Source organism: Poromitra crassiceps (assembly GCF_964638095.1).
Source record: "Poromitra crassiceps genome assembly, chromosome: 8".
Lineage (NCBI taxonomy): Eukaryota > Metazoa > Chordata > Actinopteri > Beryciformes > Melamphaidae > Poromitra > Poromitra crassiceps.
This window is the reverse complement of record NC_139629.1, coordinates 54,981,785-55,001,923: the sequence shown is the minus strand read 5'-3', so window position 1 is coordinate 55,001,923 and position 20,139 is coordinate 54,981,785. Positions and strand designations below refer to the sequence as shown.

The window sequence follows — 20,139 nt, the reverse complement described above, 5'->3', positions numbered from 1 at the left end:
AATGATCTAATAATTGAACCAATGACCTCTAACCACCACTGTTGGAGAAACACTAAGCTAATCTATGTTTTGTTTTTACATGCTATTTTCAAGGTACCACTGTTGAAGACATCAGGAGTTGGGGGAAGGATCTGGAGGCTTCTCTGAAGAAGCAAGAGGTTTCCTTTTCCTGGGAGGAGACTTATGTCGAAAATCTCTACCAGTTTCAGAGGGGACAGTAAGTCAATGCTTTATTGGGTTATATAAAAATGTAATGTAATTTTATTTTTATTTTTATAACACATCAATGTTAACAAATAATTTAGACTATTAAAAAAGTTTTTTCCGAAGACCCATTGCTTGAAGATTTTCTTGCCTCCTTGGTTTTGCAGTAAACCTATGCTATACACCCCCCCCGCCCCTTTTTTACTTCTCTCTTTTCTTAGATGGCAACTTACAACATCTCAAGGAGGAGCTCAAGTTGTGGATTTGATCTCGAGAACGGAAAAGTAGGTGTTGTAATAATGTCAAAACAAATTAAAGTAATCATTTTGCTGTGATTTTAGCAGCCAGGAATACCACTGCCCAGTTGGGTGTGGGGTAGATAGGTAGACAGGCATGGACATTTAAGAGTGTGCTATAAGAATGGCCTCTCACATAAATGACTTCATGGAATCATTGTAACATGTCTTTCATATGTTGTGTCTGTGTGTGTGCGGGTGTGTATTAGGGCGGAGAGAAAGATCTGTGCTCTAGAAAAGAAGAACCACGTGGAGCAGAGGTGGTCGCTCACCTCCCCTTAGGCCCAGGCGTTCCTCTTTTCAGCAATGGAGAAGCGAGCCATGGAGGTGTTAGACAACATCTTTAACCTCAATGTGGAGCGCAAGTTCATGTGTGGCCTGGTCAGGAAATATGCAGGTGAGATGATTAGTTATTAGTAGAGCGGATTAGCAGAATAATTGTGCACTTTTTGAGAAAAGCATGTAATTTCTCACATAGTGAGTGAATACCACAAGGATTATTTTCAGATGTGGAGGGAAGTCTGATTTGACCTCAACTCCAAGATGGCCACCATTTTCTGGTGTAAAATGTACAAATCTGCTTATAACAATTGTGCAGTTTTTGAGAAAAGCCCGAACTCTCTCACAAAGTGAATGAACACTAAGGTTTATTTTCAGATGTGGAAAGAAGTCAGATTTGACCTCAAATCCAAGATGGCTGCCATTTCCCCAAGATTAATGTACAAATGTGCTTATAACAATTGTGCACTTCTTCAAAGAAGCATGACATTTCTCACATAGTAAGTGACCATAAGGGTCAGTAAGATGGAGGGAAGTAAGATTTAACCCAAAAAAAACAAGATGGCTACCATTTTCCCAAATCTAAATTGGGAAAATGGCGTCCATCTGGGATTTGAGGTCAAATCTGACTTCCCTCCATATCTGTCAATAAACCTTATGGTATTCACTCACTATGTGGGACATTTCATGCTTCTTTGAAGAAGTGCACACTTGCACATTTGTACATAAGACTTGGGGAAATGCCAGCCATCTTGGATTTGAGGTCAAATCTGACTTCCCTCCACATCAGAAAATAGTCCTTATGGTATTCCAAAAGTGCACAATTCTCTTATTTTTGGGTGCTAATCCGCTATACTATATGCTCTTGTGACACGGATAAATGCTCGGGGGGGGGGGGGATAATGAAAAGAAAAGAAATAGTTATACTACAGGGGCCACATTACAGAAACTCCCTATCTTATGTCTTAAGTTAGGATAGGACTAGTTTAAGATAGGATTTTTTCTGAGTTGGTATTACAGAAGCAAATCCTAACTAACTGTAGGAATCCTATCTTATCTTGCTAAATCCTATCTTATGTCTTGTTAGGAAATCCTAAATACTCATCCAGCATCGGTTATCAACTTTTCTGTCTGTTACCCTAGCAACAGACACCTCCTCCTTTCTCAACTCGCGGGGGAAGTAGGAGCGCTGGTAGGCTAATGATGTGTGTTGTTGTCCTCCCCCCTTGGAAACTGTATGTACCGAGGAGCCAAATTGCTGATGGCTGTTGCTACCTCAGTTAAATTACGTGACATAGCAGGCTGAGATATTTGTCGGCCACTTCAGTTTGAAAATCTCCCTTCGCAAAAAACCGAAGTGCAACGCCCACAAACGGCCTTAGTGCCAGATTAGTGCTGCGTTATTGCTAGTGCTGCTGTGAAGATATGCACCCCTATCGTTGCATCGGCCTAGTTTCTACGCCGAGCGCCTGGCGCAGTGGGCGTGGACCAGCGCACTTGATATCTTGGTCTTGGCGCTAGACGCAGCCTAAAGCATTACAACCACGCCTTTTAAGCGTAAAATTATGCACCGTCATGCTCATTGGATAAGTGCAATAAACGAATCGCACGCTTGCCTTTTAAGCTCCAATTCCAGTGGTCCAGCAAAACCAGACAGAAGCCAAGCGCTCTGCCCCCCCCCCCCTCCCTTCATCCAGTCTGTCTGTCTCCATATAGGCTATTATTCCATATTATTATGCTTCTCAAACCAATCTAACTGTAGTTTAAATACTGCAAGCATGTAAATACGCTACACTATAGCAAGATCAAAGTGAAAAGAATGTTCTAAAGGCATCAGATAGAAAAATATAGCCTATATTTTAATCTACATTTTAATCCTATATATTAATCTCATCTATATGATGAGATTAATTTTATATTGGTGAAAGTTTGTCCAGAACGATATCGTTTTCTCTCCCCTGCTGCAGGTAGAATGATGCACATAAATATACCCTACATTATTAAAGTCATTGCATAAATGTGTTTTTATTGTAAAACTAAATGTGAAGTAGGGCCAAGTTATTGGAGCGGACATCACAGTATAGCACATGACAGTAGAAGCGCGTTCCGCTGTGACTTATCTAAATCACGTTAAATCGACAAGGGATATATATAGGCCCAGGATGACATATATGTTTCACTTAGGGTGGTGTTTTAATTTCGATGTTTTATTTGGTCCAATATTGAAATGTTCTACAATTGCAGGCTGTGTTACCATTACACATTATTTTAGATCGACCTTTTATATCTATTTCGCCTCATTTGGTTGCTATTTAGTAGCGAAATGGAGTACCCAATTGCATGCTGGGACATTCACAGGCAGTGAACTTACAACTGCCATTTCCTATAGGACATGTGTTGTGTCTGTCTGAGCGAGGGAGTCAGAGAGAGACAGTACATGTACACCAAGAAAGTGCAGAACCCACATGTTTTTATTAGAAAATGATCAAGCAGGTTTTACTAGATATTACACCCCAAATAAGGACAGGGCCTTTTAACGTATCTTGGAGGCACTTTTTTACTTATTTTAAATTACCTTGATTTGGTTTTAACAATAAATGGCATTTTTATTATTTAATCTTTGTAGTATAATTCCTGACAGCACTGCACATCTGCTTATTTCATTTTAACTGATAGTAATGGATTTAATCAAATGATTATTGCTGCTATCTGACTCCGAATTGCACAACTGTATTAACTAGATTATTGCTGCTACCAGACTGCATATTTGCACACATGGACATATAAATTATACTATAATAAATATTACAGATAATATAATGGATAATTATAGACATAACTGATATAATTGAAGACCTATAATAGATAATAATATATATGGTAGTCAATAGATATATCTCTATTGATTTTTTGTTGTTGTAATGGATAGATGAGATTATAAAGGATAGGTGGTAGTATGAAGGTAGGTGCATGTGGATACTGTATATTGTAATACACTGGTGAATATGTATTCATGTAATACAGTATATAGCCATACTTTTGCAGCCCGAGGGATAGATTGTACTAGATAGATCACTACTAGACTGGTAACAGATGGCTGGTTGATCTGAACTGAATGTTATTATGTTCTTATTATAATTTGTTACTGCTGTGAATGTCTGCTGCGGACTGTTGGCCCACCAGGGACGATGGAAATAAGTCCTGGACTTTGTCCTGTTATTCCTAACAATGTAATTTATATGGTCTTTTTTCTTACCCTGTATATGAAAATTGTTGAATAAACTAAACCAAAAAATACTTGGAAGAAGTCATTGCCTTTCAAAGGATTTCAGTGAAAGTTACGTCCATGATGCATGCCAATATCCCCTCAAATAGTCTGTTTTGCGTGACAGACACAAGTGTTATACTGTAATAAACCAAATTTGAAATGTAGGCTAATAATTTGGTGTATTAGAACTGTATCGGAGGAAAATACCAAAATAACATTAATGGGTAATTTATGAGCAGCATATAGTTGCTGCTCCACTTTCATATGGATCTTAATTCTTGTCATTTGCGTTTCTGCCTCAGTCCATCTAAACTTGAGAGGACAAACAGATGACTGCACAACTCCTCAAATGTCCTTCATTTTAATAAAGTTCATTAAATTCAGTTGAATTCTAGATTTCTATATAGACATTAGGAGTGAATTGTAGGAGTGTTTAGGATGTAGGAGTGACTAAGAGTGATCTTTAAAACAAAAACTGTAATTAGAATTAACTTTAATGATAACAATTAGATGAAGATTTATACAATTTTATGCACATTTACTTTTAACATCAAACAGGATTCGTCTACCTTCCATAAATTCAATTTACTTCAGTTTTATTTAAAAGAGACAAATCAAATCAATATAATTCTATTTTTATTTAATCACATTTATTTACCAATAGTACATTTTTCTTTCTTTATTCACACTAAAATCATCCAATCAAAATAAACGAAAAATATTTTAACAAATATATTTAATTTACCAAATGGTATTAGGCAATTATGTATACATAGTCAAATGAATTCGATAAATTATCCAACTTCTTATAATTATGCTCAAATAATTCCTAAATCCAAAGGCAAATGAGCAAATAATAAATCAATTATTCCTAATATTAAGAATTAATCTCAACAAAATGTTAATGGAAACAATATGAAACAAAAACAAAAACCCCAATTTGCCATTGCCAAATCAAAAAATTTAATTAAATTAATCTTCAATTGATATCAGAGATGAGGACTTTGACTTGAGACTCTATTCCTCAAAGACTTGACTTGGACTTGAATGTTTGGGACTTGTGAACAATCAATAAAAAAAAAAGTAATTTTCTTTATTTTATTAAGGAAATGTCTACAAATGTCATCTCCAATCATTGCTGCTACTGTGTTCTAATACATAAGGAGTGAGGATAATACAGAGTACATGCTTTTACTTCCTTGGTTTTAGCTCTGCAGTGTTCTAACCAGACTGGATGACATGCAGCAGATGATAGTCTCATCCATGAGACGTGACTTGTTCTTGTCCCTCGAAGTTGTGAGACTTGACTTGGACTTGCCCCTCAAAGACTTGTGACTTGACTTGCAAAATATTACCTGTGAGCATATCTGGCTCACCAAACATGCAAATACCACCAAAGATTAGGCCTACTATGTTACAATTATGTAATGTTATTCATTCAGGTTTGATTAATCGTGAGGTCTCTAGACCATAGTTCAAGCAGAAGGCCATTCGTGCATAATCTAATCCGATCACCCCTGACGTCAATCAAGTTCTAGTATGACGTGGTCAGTCAAAGTCTTAGTATGACGTCCGTAATGACGTCAGATATGACGTCAGTTAATTCTCATATATATAGCAAGGATTCTACGTCACCTCTCTCTCTCTGGCCGATCATAACAGCAGCAGCTTCACAGCAGTCCATCTCCCTTGAGCCCTCCTCCGGAGCGTTGTTTTGCCCCATATCCGGAGACCGAATCAGCACCCTCAAGCCTTCTCTACCCGTGGAAATCCAACGCAGATATTCCCCGCATATTCCTCAACGCTTCCCACTCCATTCCCGGCATGTCGAGCTCCGAGCCAGAGCAGTCCATGGACAGCGACAGCAGCTCAGCCAACGAGACCCCGTTCCAGATCGGCCACGGTGCGTTCTTGCTTTCCGAGACGTCTGATGAAGACGTTGGCGAAGCGGCCGGACCACAGGCCGCCAACGCAGCCACGATGAAAGGGCCCGGCGCGCGTTCCCGTGGCACGGGGCGCGCCACTGCGACGGCCCTCGGAAGGAGAGCAGATGACGAAGTGCCGCGTGCGCCCGGCCGCCCAAGAACGCGCGCGAGCGTGCCAGAGGGGGAGGCCGCTCGGCGCGGACGTGCGAGAGGCCGCGGACGAAGATCAGCAGAGGCAGCCGCTCCGAGAGCGGGGAGACGCCGGGGAAATACAGGCCGCGGGGCCACCGCGAGACGCCATGTCCTTCCTGGTCGCACTGACCTCCAGGCCGCCGCCCCGGAAGCGGAAACGGCACCATTTGCAGCTCCGCCGAGCCGACAGGGGTCGTCAAGAGCCATTCTGCTGTCCCTGTTAGATGCTAGCAGATCAGTGGATGCTCGTCTGAGGGCCCTGGAAACCCCCCCCCCCCTTTCCCCCCACGTTCGCCACAGCCCAGCCAGCGCAGCAGCCGATCCCGCCCCCGCCCACGCAGCAAGCCGACGTGCTCCTCACCACCGCCCAACCCGCCCAGATGAACACCCTGGCGTCCGCCACGCCCGCCATCTCATTTGGTATGCCTTTTGTTTCTCCCTGTGTCTCCCAGGTTGAGATCCCAGATTTTGAAGGGCAGAGACATCAATTTAGTTAGCATACTCCTGCCATCCCCCGAGTGCAAAAGGAAGGTCGGGGGTGACCCAGATGGCCCTGTCTATTTAAAGTCGTCCGACCCCCGCCTGTCCAAAGACCTCTCCCTATGTGACTTCCTGAACACGTTCGGCGTCTACCGCGACGTGATCTGTGAGGTGTACCCAGAGCGCCGCCACGAGCTAGATTTATATATAGCACTAATAGTGGACCTCTACTCCAACCACGGTAAATTATTCTACCAGTATCATAAAGCATTCTCCGCTAAAGCCGCCCTGATGATCACCCGGGCTAATACGCGGCTTAACTGGTCCATTATGGACATGCAGATCTTCATGTCGCTGGTTAGCGGGCGGCCGGTGAACACCTGCTACTCATGCGGCGAACCGGGGCACTCTGCACAATTCTGCCCAAAGGCGGCCTTTCAGTCCGGCGCCGCCCCCAGCCCCGCCCCCTCCTGGGCGCCCGACACCAGTGGGTCCTCCCAGGTGCATGCCCATTCCCCCGACTACCTTTGCAGATATTTCAATGAAAACGTGTGCACATATCCCAAATGTAATTTCCTGCACGCATGTAGCACCTGCGGGGACGCCCACCCCCGCTCCCGCTGCCCGCAAAGGACCCGCCCCCCACCAAACAAGAAATATTGATTTACATTGCTTTGAAAACACCACATGTACTGTAGGTGTCCCTCGTGTTTGATTAAATAAAGCGAGTTGATTGACAATCTACCTGGTCTGCGATCCGATCATCCCATCTTTAAACGCCCACTAATAACAATAGTAATAACACAAAAAAAAAACAAAAAAAAAACAACATAAGTCACCAACCCCTAAGTCATCCCCTAAGCCACCAACCCCTAAGTCATCCCCTAAGCCACTAAGTCACCAACCCTAAGTCATCCAAGTCCAGCGCCAAGTCGGGAAGTCACTAAGTCACCGAGGCCAAGTCACCAACCCCTAAGCCACCAAGTCACCAACCCCTAAGTCATCCCCCAAGCCACTAAGTCACCAACCCCTAAGTCACCCCCTAAGCCACTAAGTCACCAACCCCTAAGTCATCCCCTAAGCCACTAAGTCACCAACCCCTAAGCCATCCCCTAAGCCACCAACCCCTAAGCCATCCCCTAAGCCACCAAGTCACCAACCCCTAAGTCATCCCCTAAGCCACTAAGTCACCAACCCCTAAGTCACCCCTAAGCCACTAAGTCACCAACCCCTAAGTCATCCCCTAAGCCACTAAGTCACCAACCCCCCTAAGCCACTAAGTCACCAACCCCTAAGCCACCAAGTCACCAACCCCTAAGTTCATCCCCCAAGCCACTAAGTCACCAACCCCTAAGTCACCCCCTAAGCCACTAAGTCACCAACCCCTAAGCCACCAAGTCACCAACCCCTAAGTCATCCCCCAAGCCACTAAGTCACCAACCCCTAAGTCACCCCCTAAGCCACTAAGTCACCAGCCCCTAAGCCACCAAGTCACCAACCCCTAAGTCATCCCCCAAGCCACTAAGTCACCAACCCCTAAATCACCCCCTAAGCCACTAAGTCACCAACCCCTAAGTCATCCCCTAAGCCACTAAGTCACCAACCCCTAAGTCATCCCCTAAGCCACTAAGTCACCAACCCCTAAGCCATCCCCTAAGTCACTAAGTCACCTACCCCTAAGTCACTAAGTCACCAACCCCTAAGTCATCCTAACTCCTGGAAACAATCTACTCCCCATGGCTCGCTACATCAGGCTCAGGCCTCAGACTGGCCCCAGCGCCAAGTTGGGAAGCCACTAAGTCACCCAGGCCAAGTCGGGTCACCAACCCCTAAGTCATCCAAGTCCAGCGCCCAGTCGGGAAATCTCTAAGTCACCCAGGCCAAGTTGGGAACCCCTAAGTCACTAAGTCACCAACCCCTAAGTCATCCAGCACCTCAAGAGGACGCTCCAGCTGGTCTTCATCAGCTCTCCAGCTACACCCGCCCGGAGCAGGCGGCCATACCGTGGCCCAAAGAACCCTCCTTCCTCAATCGGCGAGCATGGCAACAAACAGTGTCCCGGGCTCCGTGCCAAAATGTCTCGTTGGTGGTGGCTCCCCGAAAAGCACAGCGCCCAGTAGGCGCAGTAAATCTCCCGGATCATTTTTGGGGGAGAGAGAGAGTCGAGAGAGAGAGTCAGGGTCAGTCAGAAGGCCAAGTCGTGCGGCGCGCAAGGCCCGACCGAGCTGGGAAGCGCCAGCCGCAACGCAAGTAGGGGGGTCAAGATCGAAGGCCCGACCGAGTTGGGAAGCGCCAGCCGCAAGTAGCCATAAGTCGTTAAAAAGGTCGAAGGCCAGAAAAGTACAACCAACTACCGGTGCCCGCAGATCTCAATTAACCTCCGGTAATCAGATCTTCCTTTTGGGGGATCTCCTAGCCTAAGCAGATGCCCTCCTCTTGCCTCAAGAGCAGCGCCACTGGCTAATGGAGTCATGCGCCAAAGTATTTGCCATGCATGCCGATTGCTAAATAAAGTTTGTTAAATCTTACCGACTGGCCTCTCATGATTGAAGTGAGGTCTCTAGACCATAGTTCAAGCAGAAGGCCATTCGTGCATAATCTAATCCGATCACCCCTGACGTCAATCAAGTTCTAGTATGACGTGGTCAGTCAAAGTCTTAGTATGACGTCAGATATGACGTCAGTTAATTCTCATATATATAGCAAGGGTTCTACGTCACCTCTCTCTCTCTGGCCGATCATAACACAGCAGCTTCACAGCAGTCCATCTCCCTTGAGCCCTCCTCCGGAGCGTTGTTTTGCCCCACCCACCTCCCCAGTCCGCCACCAACGAGTCGTGACTCCTGATCCCCCACGGGGGGGGGGGGGGATCTCCTAGCCTAAGCAGATGCCCTCCTCTTGCCTCAAGAGCAGCGCCACTGGCTAATGGAGTCATGCGCCAAAGTATTTGCCATGCATGCCGATTGCTAAATAAAGTTTGTTAAATCTTACCGACTGGCCTCTCATGATTGAAGTGAGGTCTCTAGACCATAGTTCAAGCAGAAGGCCATTCGTGCATAATCTAATCCGATCACCCCTGACGTCAATCAAGTTCTAGTATGACGTGGTCAGTCAAAGTCTTAGTATGACGTCCGTAATGACGTCAGATATGACGTCAGTTAATTCTCATATATATAGCAAGGGTTCTACGTCACCTCTCTCTCTCTGGCCGATCATAACAGCAGCAGCTTCACAGCAGTCCATCTCCCTTGAGCCCTCCTCCGGAGCGTTGTTTTGCCCCACCCACCTCCCCAGTCCGCCACCAACGAGTCGTGACTCCTGATCCCCCACGGGGGGGGGGGGGATCTCCTAGCCTAAGCAGATGCCCTCCTCTTGCCTCAAGAGCAGCGCCACTGGCTAATGGAGTCATGCGCCAAAGTATTTGCCATGCATGCCGATTGCTAAATAAAGTTTGTTAAATCTTACCGACTGGCCTCTCATGATTGAAGTGAGGTCTCTAGACCATAGTTCAAGCAGAAGGCCATTCGTGCATAATCTAATCCGATCACCCCTGACGTCAATCAAGTTCTAGTATGACGTGGTCAGTCAAAGTCTTAGTATGACGCCCGTAATGACGTCAGTTAATTCTCATATATATAGCAAGGGTTCTACGTCACCTCTCTCTCTCTGGCCGATCATAACAGCAGCAGCTTCACAGCAGTCCATCTCCCTTGAGCCCTCCTCCAGAGCGTTGTTTTGCCCCACCCACCTCCCCAGTCCGCCACCAACGAGTCGTGACTCCTGATCCCCCATGGGGGGGGGATCTCCTAGCCTAAGCAGATGCCCTCCTCTTGCCTCAAGAGCAGCGCCACTGGCTAATGGAGTCATGCGCCAAAGTATTTGCCATGCATGCCGATTGCTAAATAAAGTTTGTTAAATCTTACCGACTGGCCTCTCATGATTGAAATATATTCATTTAATACCTTAATATCTGTATGTGTCCAATTTAGCTTACAATGTTTTTCACAGCATCTGAGAAACCAGTTACAAACCATAGTAATAAAATAGTCATGAAAATATAAGCCAATCATACATTAGAACGAGCAGAGTATTGAAACAGCTGGATAATTCCCAAAGTGGCTGTATGCTCCTTTTACTGCAACATTGGTCCTGGTGTCAGTGCAGCTGACATTGCTCCGACAGAAAGTTGGATGAAAAGGAGGAAAGAATGAGTGGAGTCAGATTGAATCCTACTTCACATTGTAGCCTTCACAAAACCTTCATGCGGTTATCAACTACAGAAAGATTCAGAACACTTTTTATTACTATTTATTTATTTTATAAATCCACCTAATATAAATTAAATCTTTATGAAAACTATCAGATAAGGACATGAACAAGCCTGCAAAAGGGGTAGTTTGAAAGAACAGACACACCGATAAAGCTCTATCTCTCTCTCACACACACACACATAGGGCTCTGCAATATAGGGTAATATGGTGATTTAAGGCTGGATAACAAACTTAGATGTTTGATGTCATGATATGAGACTGGATATGATCTGAGATTTTGGATACGATAATACGGTGATAAAACAAAAGTGCCGTCTTTTCTTGTTTATAAAGGCTGCATTACAGTAAAGTGATGTCAACTTACCAGACTGATCTATTATTTTCCCACTTAGTCTTTATATCAACATCCAGTCCCTATTACACAAATAGTGGATCGGACTATAATGTGTGTTGGCCAATTTACTAATACTAGTGTCAGAATTCTCAACTGCTAATTGGATCCACAATCTTCTCTGAGACTAGTTTGTGAATGAGTGAATGAACCAAACCATTCCAAACACGGTTATTGTGTCAATTCTTTAAGAAAGCAATAGTCAGGGAAGGGAAGCAGATTATTTGGAACTTGTTTTAATGAAAGTGCTTGTGACATCTTTTTTTTTTTTTACATTTGAACAAATCACATTTGAACATTAAGGCCACTCCCCCCCCCCCCCCCCCCCCCCACACACACACACTTTTTTTTAATGAAAGTGCTTGTGACATCTTTTTTTTTTTTACATTTGAACAAATCACATTTCAACATTAAGGCCACTCCCCCCCCCCCTTTTTTTAATGAAAGTGCTTGTGACATCTTTTTTTTTTTTTTTTACATTTGAACAAATCACATTTGAACATTAAGGCCACTCCCCACACCCACACACACACACACTTTTTTTTTTAATTAAAGTGCTTGTGACATCTTTTTTTCTTTTTTACATTTGAACAAATCACATTTCAACATTAAGGCCACTCCCCCCCCCCTTTTTTTAATGAAAGTGCTTGTGACATCTTTTTTTTTTTCATTTGAACAAATCACATTTCAACATTAAGGCCGCCACTCCCCCCCCCCCCCCCCCCCCCCCCCCCCCCGAACATTAAGGCCAATCCCTCCCACCCCCACTGGGAAGAGAAAACGGAGTATTACCTGCCAGTTTTATACAGTCAGGCATATCTAAAACTGGCTAAACCGGCGACACACACACACACACACACACACACACACAAAATCAAGGCGAATCCAGCAATGCCCGAAATGAAGGCACTACTGTGTTCATCTCCTGCCACGCATCCATGTCGATGTTCTTTATTGGCGAACAAAAAGCAGAGCATAGCATGCACAATGCAGCATATAAACATGAACTATCTTCTTTCTCACCCCCCCCCCCCCCCCCCCCTCCCCCTCCACACACACGCTCAACTTCATCTGGTTCGATCAGGTCTGGGGTGTCTTCCCACTGCATGAACAGCCTCCGTCTCTTCAGTGCATGCGCTTCCAGAGTCTCTTCCTCCACGGGGGCGCGTGATGTGGCCGGAGTCGCCTCCACCGATGCTACACAAATTAACCCAATAATAATCAGTATCTATGAATAAGCAACTTTATTCAGGCACTCAACTCATACAGTCAAGGTTTAAAGGTTAAAAATAATAATTATTAATAATTATTATTTTCTAGGGCATATCGGAATTAAAAAACCGGCCGGCGGGCACTGGCAGTGTTATTTTTAACTCTGATATGGCAATAAAGGCTTTTTAACCTTTAAACCTTGACCTGTAATACATAAATAAATATGTATTATATATATATATATATATAATTTATTTTTTATTATATCATATTTATTAATAATTTATTATATATAGGCTATCGTATTTGTACAAGTTATATATTTTTAATTTATTTATGTATTACAGGTTGAAGTATTACGCTGAAAGAGTTAATTACAAGCTAAAATAATTAAATATTACAGGCTGAACTATTAAGGCTGAATTACCATGCCCCTCACGGGCCTCAGACTGTGCCTGCAGAGCTGGGATGAGGGCTGCTGTCATTCTTCGGGCTTCTCCGTGGACTGGGCTTCTTTTTGACCGCCTAATCTCCTCAAAAGAGGAGTGTTTTGGCGCCTACTGTAGCTGAACAAAAGCTACAGATACCACTATGGGGAAAACTCGAAGGTAGCCTATAGTTCACGTCTCTTCTTGTTTTGATGCTGTACTATGCACGTTATTTAATTAGGCTATGTTATTCTCCCTGCAAAACAGAATCAAATCAGAAGAGCGAAGTCGCTGCGCGGCGAGTGCACAGCACTACTGTGTGTGTGTCAGTGTGTGTGTGTGTGTGTGTGTTTCGATTAAATCTTATGATGTGATAAGCTCCTGCATTTTAGCACCGTGCGCTCCACTATCTTCAATGAGGAAATGGAAATCCAGACCTTGTAGAAAAGTGTCGATTTTTGGGGTTAGGGTTGAAAGTAATTCTCTCTCTTTTCAGAGGCACACAATTACGCACATAAGACACTAAATTTAATAGTTAATTTAATAGTTAGTTAGTGGATTTAATAGTTAGTTTGTGGATTTTGGTTTCCAGGGACTTTAATCATCAAGGGGAGAGACAAAACACGATTGATTGATTCGATTTCATAGGCTAATATGAGAATGGGAGAGACATAACACACACACAGCTGTCCAGGGAGAAAGAGAGAGCGATGCGATGCCCGACATGATACATACAATATATATAAAATAGTGAAGGCATGGTGAAAGGTAGCCTACTATTATTATAAAAATGTACACTCTCTAGTCTGTGTCCTTTGAGACGATGGGCCCTATTCTCCCACAAGCCTTCGGCGCTAAAACGGGCCTTAAACGCAAAAAAACGTGCCTTGCGCCTGTTTTGGGACAATATCAATATGGCTTTAGGCTGCCAAATGCGCTTTAGGCCGAATGGGCGTGGCGCAGTCCCAGAATGGGCCAAAGTGGGCGTGTCGGCGCTAAATACCGGCGTACTGCTATCTTCCGACCTGGCGTTAATTTAGCGCCTGCGCCTTTGAAAAGCAGGCCTATTCAGTGGGCCAGTTGCGCGGAGCGCTCCCCTCTGGCTCTCTCCCTCCCCTCTGTCACCCTTCTCTGTGTCACTCTCTCCCTCTCCTCACAGTCTGACAGGCACAATACCGACTGTCTCTGACTCCCTCGCTCAGAGTCCCATAGAAAAAATAAGCTGTAACTTCACTGCAATGTGAATGTCCCAACATGCATTGTGTTTCTCCATTTCGCTACTAAATAGCAACCAAATGAGCCGAAAACCTATATTAAGGGAGGATCTAAATAATGTGTAATGGTAAGACAACCTCCAATTGTAGAACATTTCAATATTGGACCAAATAAAACATCGAAATGAAAACACCACCCTATTTGAAACATATATGTCCTACTGGGGCTATAAATATCCCTTGTCGATTTAACGTGATTTAGATAAGTGACAGCGGAACGCGCTTCGGAAGCTTCTACTGTCATCTGCTATACTGTGATGTCCGCTCCAATAACTTGGCCCTACTCCACATTTAGTTTTACAATAAAAACACATTTATGCAATGACTTTACATAATGTAGGCTATATTTATGTGCATCATCCTTCCTGCAGCAGGCGAGAGAAAATGATATCTTTCTGGACAAACTTTCACCAATCTAATAGGCTATATTTTTCTAGCTGATGCGTTTAGAACATTATTTTCACTTTGATCTTGCTATAGTGTAGCGTTTTTACATGCTTGCAGTATTTCAACTGCAGTTATATTGGTTTGAGAAGCATCATAATATGGAATAATAACCGATATATGGAGACAGACGGGATGAAGGGAGGTGGGGGGGGGGGGGGGGGGGGGGGATCAGAGGCTTGGGTTTCGTCTGGTTTTGCTGGACCACTGGAATGGAGCTTAAAAGGCAAGCATGCGATTCGTTTATTGCACTTATCCAATGAACTGACGGTGCATAATTTTACGCTTAAAAGGCGTGGTTGTAATGGTTGAGGCTGCGTCTAGCGCCAAGACCAAGATATCAAGTGCGCTGGTCCACGCCCACTGATTTGCACTGCGCCAGGAGCTCGGCCTAGAAACAGCGCCGATGCAACGATAGGGACCGATGCGTTCTTGAGGGTATTGCGCAACACCAGCGCAGAGGCCGCCACAAATAAAAAGCTCAGCTGCAGCCAATTGTGCTCTGGAGCTTTTTGCCATTTTTCGCCATAAATGTTCGTAAAGTAGCACTTATTGAAACCTACTACCCTGCTTGTAGGCATCAAAAGTCATCAGAAATTAATTTAGTGATGAAATAAAACTTTAAATTGTAAAAAAACTTCCCGGAGCTTATGGCGTCTTCTCTGCTGCGTTCTGCCTCTGCTTAGACCAGTGTGGCGAGACCAGCAGACGCCCTGCTGGTCTCGCCGCTTGTAGGTAGTTGTGCGCTACTGCCCTCTAGTGGCCCACTATGATACCACATTCTACCATTAGACAGAATTACTGCCGCATCGTGGTAAAACACGCTTATAGATCTGTAGACCACTGTAGATCCGTAGGGGAGAGGGAGGTGCTCCTGTAAGTACATAAGTATTTTACTATATGTACAGATCCTTTGCAAAAAAAAATATATCATTGAAAAGCCATGGAAAATCAGCATTTACTTCTCAGTTATTTCAGAGAATGAACATTTTAGAGTCTGAGACATAACTCTTCAGAAGATCGACAATTCTGTTTTGAAAATAGTTTTTTTGATTGGTTTTATGTGATGTTCAACTTCTTGAAATACTGCTTTGGGGGTTTTTCTGGGCTGGAAACCAAACTTAAACAAATAAAAACTTTAAATACTTTACTTTGTGTGTAATGAATCGATAATCGATAATATAATAAACTTTTTGAACAGAATTATGGAACTAAACAAACTTTACCATGATATAATTTATTTTAGAAAGGATCTATATATATATTATACACACACACACACACACACACACACACACACACACACACACACACACACAGTACATATACATGACATAGATACATTCTCACTCACACACACAATGATTTGACCAGAAATGCTTCAGGTTGGTCCTTTTTTACCTTGGTTGCCTTACTTAGGTCTCAAATATTTTAGGAATAAGGAATAAAACAATAAATAAATGTATACAGTATACATTTAATTAATACTGCGGATAAGCTCACACAAATTCTAAATGTAAAAAAAACAAAGGAAATTGTTTTTGATCCTAGGTCTGTGGGGGATCACAGTCAGATCCTGATCCATGGGGATGGAGTAGAGCAGCTGACATCGTATAAGTATTTAGGAATTTATTTTGATTCTCAGTTAAACTGGGCCAACCAAGTTGATTTTGTATGTTCTCGTATTAACCAGCGCTTGCACTTTCTGAGAAGGCTCAGGGTCCATGGAGTGGAAAAAAACATCATGCTGCTGTTCTACAGGGCAGCCATTGAATCCATCATCCGCTATGGCATCACTACATGGTTTGGTAACCTGTCCGTTAAAATTAAATCACAACTCCAAAACCTAATTAAGAGGGCTGGTAAAATTATCGGTATGCAGCCCCCATCTCCTCTCCAAGAGATCTTTGAGGAGACGGCGAGGAAGCAGGGCCTCAAAATTACCTGCGACCCCAATCACATCCTCCATAAAGAGTATGAGATGCTGCCGTCAGGCAGAAGGTACAGGTTACCAAACTGTAAATTGAACAGGTATACATTTTCCTTTGTCCCACTGTCCATTAAAGCACTCAATAGTAAGAGATAACGCAGACCAACTTAGTACAGCTCATCATGTTCTATTCTTAGGGAAGCGGTGCAATACTTAATAATTTTTCATTTCAACATTTTTCTCTTTTTTTGTGGAGGGCTGGTGCAATACTTTACCACTGGGTATGCTTGATGTATATGTACACTGTAGGAATGTAATGTTAATTGTCGTCTGATTGCACTGTCTATATGTCAATATGTATATGTCTAACGCTGTGTCTCTTGATGCCCAAAAAGAATTTCTCCCAAGGGAGACAATAAAGGCTAATTCAATTCAATTCAATTCAATTCAAAATGTTGCACTTTTTGAAAGAAATCTGAAATGTATCACCATAAGGTTTATTTTCATATGTGGAGGGAAGTCAGATTGGACCTCAATTCAAAGATGGCTGCCATTCCGGTGGGGATAATTTTCAAGTGTGCTTATAACATGATAAAGCTTTCACAATATAAGCACATAATGTAAGCATATAAGCACATGTAAAGAAGGGGGAATGGTGGCAATCTTGGTTTTGAGGTCAAATCTGACTTCCCTCCACATCTGAAAATAAACCTGATGGTAATTGACTCACTACAGTAGGTGATACATTTCTTATCCGTGTGTGTGTGTGTGTGTGTGTATGTATGTATATAGCGATACTCGCCCCGCCCTGCAACTCTCGCATACGCAGCCTCCCACTTGTTTCAGTGTCTGCCCCTGGGACTTGATTTTGCTCTTATGACATCACTGATGATGTCACAACTGCTTTCATGAGATAATTTGGTTGGAGGAGCTTCAGCATATTCTCTGGCACATGGAGCTCGCCTTTTCTCAGCTGTTATTCATATTGTTCATATTATTCTTCCTTCAGAGTCTTGGATGCGCGGGTCCTCGAACCACTGGGAGGTTGGCTCCAATGGCTTCACGCGATATACACGTTATCAATGCACATTTTCCAATACCGAGCCATTATTCACATGGAAGTGCCAAAGTTTTTAGCTCGGATACAGCCTTCTTCGGCTGTGTCATTTTGGGTTTCGACTGCTCCACAGCGCCGCCACCGGAAGTATCGGTTCTGGAGCGTTCTGGAGTGTTTACAATTATTGTGCATTTATTTTCTATTCAAGATGCATTTTGTTGACATTTTGTGACCTCCTGTCTACATTGCACTTCTATTGAATTGAAAATAAATATAAAATTCAAGATCACAAAGTACATTTATATGCATTCATTTGATTCCCAATCACGACACACTGGTAAGAAGTCAGGTCTCCAGACCATATTTCAAGCAGAAGGCCACTCATGCATAATCCGATCATCCCCTGACGACAGTCAAGTTCTAGCATAACGTGGTCATTCAAAGCCCTAGCATGACGCCTGCTATGACGTCAAATATGACGTCAGATAATCCTCATATATATAGCAAGGGTTCTACGTCACCTCTCTCTCTCTGGCCGATCATAGCAGCAGCTAGCTCTCAGCAGTCCATCTCCCTTGAAGCCGTTCCTCCGAAGCGTTGTTTTGCACCAGATCTGCAGACCGAATCAGCACCCACAAGCCTTCTCTACCCGCGGATATTCCCCGCAGATCTCTCAACGTTCCTTACTCCACTCCTGGTATGTCGAGTTCCGAGCCAGAGCAGTCCATGGACTGTGACGACAGCTTAGACATCGGTTCCCTGTTCCGGACCGGCCACGGAGCGTACTTGCCTTCCGAGGTGTCTGACGAAGACGTTGGCGAAGCGGCCGGACCACAGGCTGCCAGCATAGCCCCGACGAGAAGGCCCAGCGCGCGTTCCCGTGGCACGGGGCGCGCCATTGCGATGGCCCGTGGTAGGAGAGCAGAAGACGAAGCGCCGCGCCGTGGACGCCCAAGAACGCGTGCGAGCGTGCCGGAGGGAGAGGCCGCTCGGCGCGGACGTGCGAGAGGCCGCGGGCGAAGACCAGTAGAGGCAGCTGCCCCGAGAGCCGGGAGCCGCCGGGGAAATGCAGGCCGCGGGGCCGCCGCGAGACGGCACGTACTTCCTGGTCGCACTGACCTCCAGGCCGCCGCCCCGGAAGCGGCCCCATTCGTAGCTCCGCCGAGCCGACAGGGGTCGTCAAGAGCTATTCTGCTGTCCCTGCTAGATGCTAGCAGATCAGTAGAAGCTCGTCTGAGGGCCCTGGAAACCCCCCCCCCCCCCTTCCCCCCACGTTCGCCTCAGCCCAGCAGCAGCCGATCTTTCCCAGGCCGTTAAGAGCCATCCTGCTGTCCCTGCTAGATGCTAACAGATCAGTGGAGGCTCGCCTGAGGGCGCTGGAAATCCCCCCCCCCCATTTCCCCCACGCTCGCCTCAGCCCAGCCGGCTCAGCAGCCGATCCCGCCCCCGCCCGCGCAGCAAGCCGACGTGCTCCCCACCACCACCCAACCCGCCCGGACGAATACCCCGGCGTCCGCCACGCCCCCGGAGCACACCAAGCCCTCTCGGCTGGACCGGCTGCTGGACATGCCGCCCGCCGGCCCGGACGTCCAGGTGCAGCACTCCTGGAACAACGACGACCGCTCGCTCAACATCTTCGTCAAGGACGTCAACAAGCTGGTGCTCCACCGCCAACCCGTGGCGCAGAGCACGGACGCCATCCGCGGCCGGGTGGGCTACACGCAGGGACTGCACGTGTGGGAGATCAGCTGGGCCACGCGCCAGAGGGGGTCCCACGCCGTGGTCGGGGTGGCCACGGGCGACGCGCCGATGCATTCGGTGGGCTACACGGTCCTGGTGGGAAACAACACCGAGTCCTGGGGCTGGGACCTGGGCCGGTGTAAACTCTACCACGACGGCAAGAACCACGTGGGCAGAACCTACCCCGCCTTCCTGGAGCCCGACGACACCTTCATAATACCAGACTCGCTGTTAGTCGTCTTGGACATGGACGAGGGGACGTTAGGTTTCATAGTGAATGGAGATGACCTAGGGGTGGCGTTCGGAGGACTTAAGGGCAGGAAGGTGTACCCCGCAGTGAGCGCCGTGTGGGGACACTGCGAAATACGAATCCGGTACATAAACGGACTCGATCCGGATCCCCTCCCTCTGATGGACCTGTGCAGGCGCTCTGTGCGGGCGGCTCTAGGAAGGGACCGCCTGAGCGGAATCCACGGACTGCCCCTGCCCGCCTCTCTCAAGAGCTACCTGCTCTACCAAGGACGGGGTTGATGACCACAGCACACCGAGCATACCCCGGAGGACCAGTCACCCGTGGATGCGAAAGGACCCATGAGGAAAGTATCAGTACTTCAGCATTTAAACGGGCAATCTACCAGTCCAGTAAAATCAGACGTATTCTCATTTCTTTAATACTCCGTCTGCCCGCAACGGCCCGCCCCACCAAACAGAAATACTGTCTTACATTGCCCTGAAAAAAAAAAAAAAA

General features: G+C 45.4%; 1 protein-coding gene across 1 annotated transcript; it reads left to right on the top strand.

The window, feature by feature from the left end:
• Window positions 1-806: 806 nt before the first annotated feature.
• LOC310781616 (SPRY domain-containing SOCS box protein 1-like) lies at window positions 807-19,922 on the top strand (the record flags this gene model as incomplete). Its single annotated transcript, XM_083642218.1, has 4 exons — window positions 807-897; window positions 16,566-16,665; window positions 18,320-18,348; window positions 19,114-19,922. The coding sequence occupies 4 exons, from the start codon at window positions 807-809 to the stop codon at window positions 19,920-19,922; spliced, it is 1,029 nt and encodes a 342-aa protein (XP_083498344.1).
• Window positions 19,923-20,139: the final 217 nt, after the last annotated feature.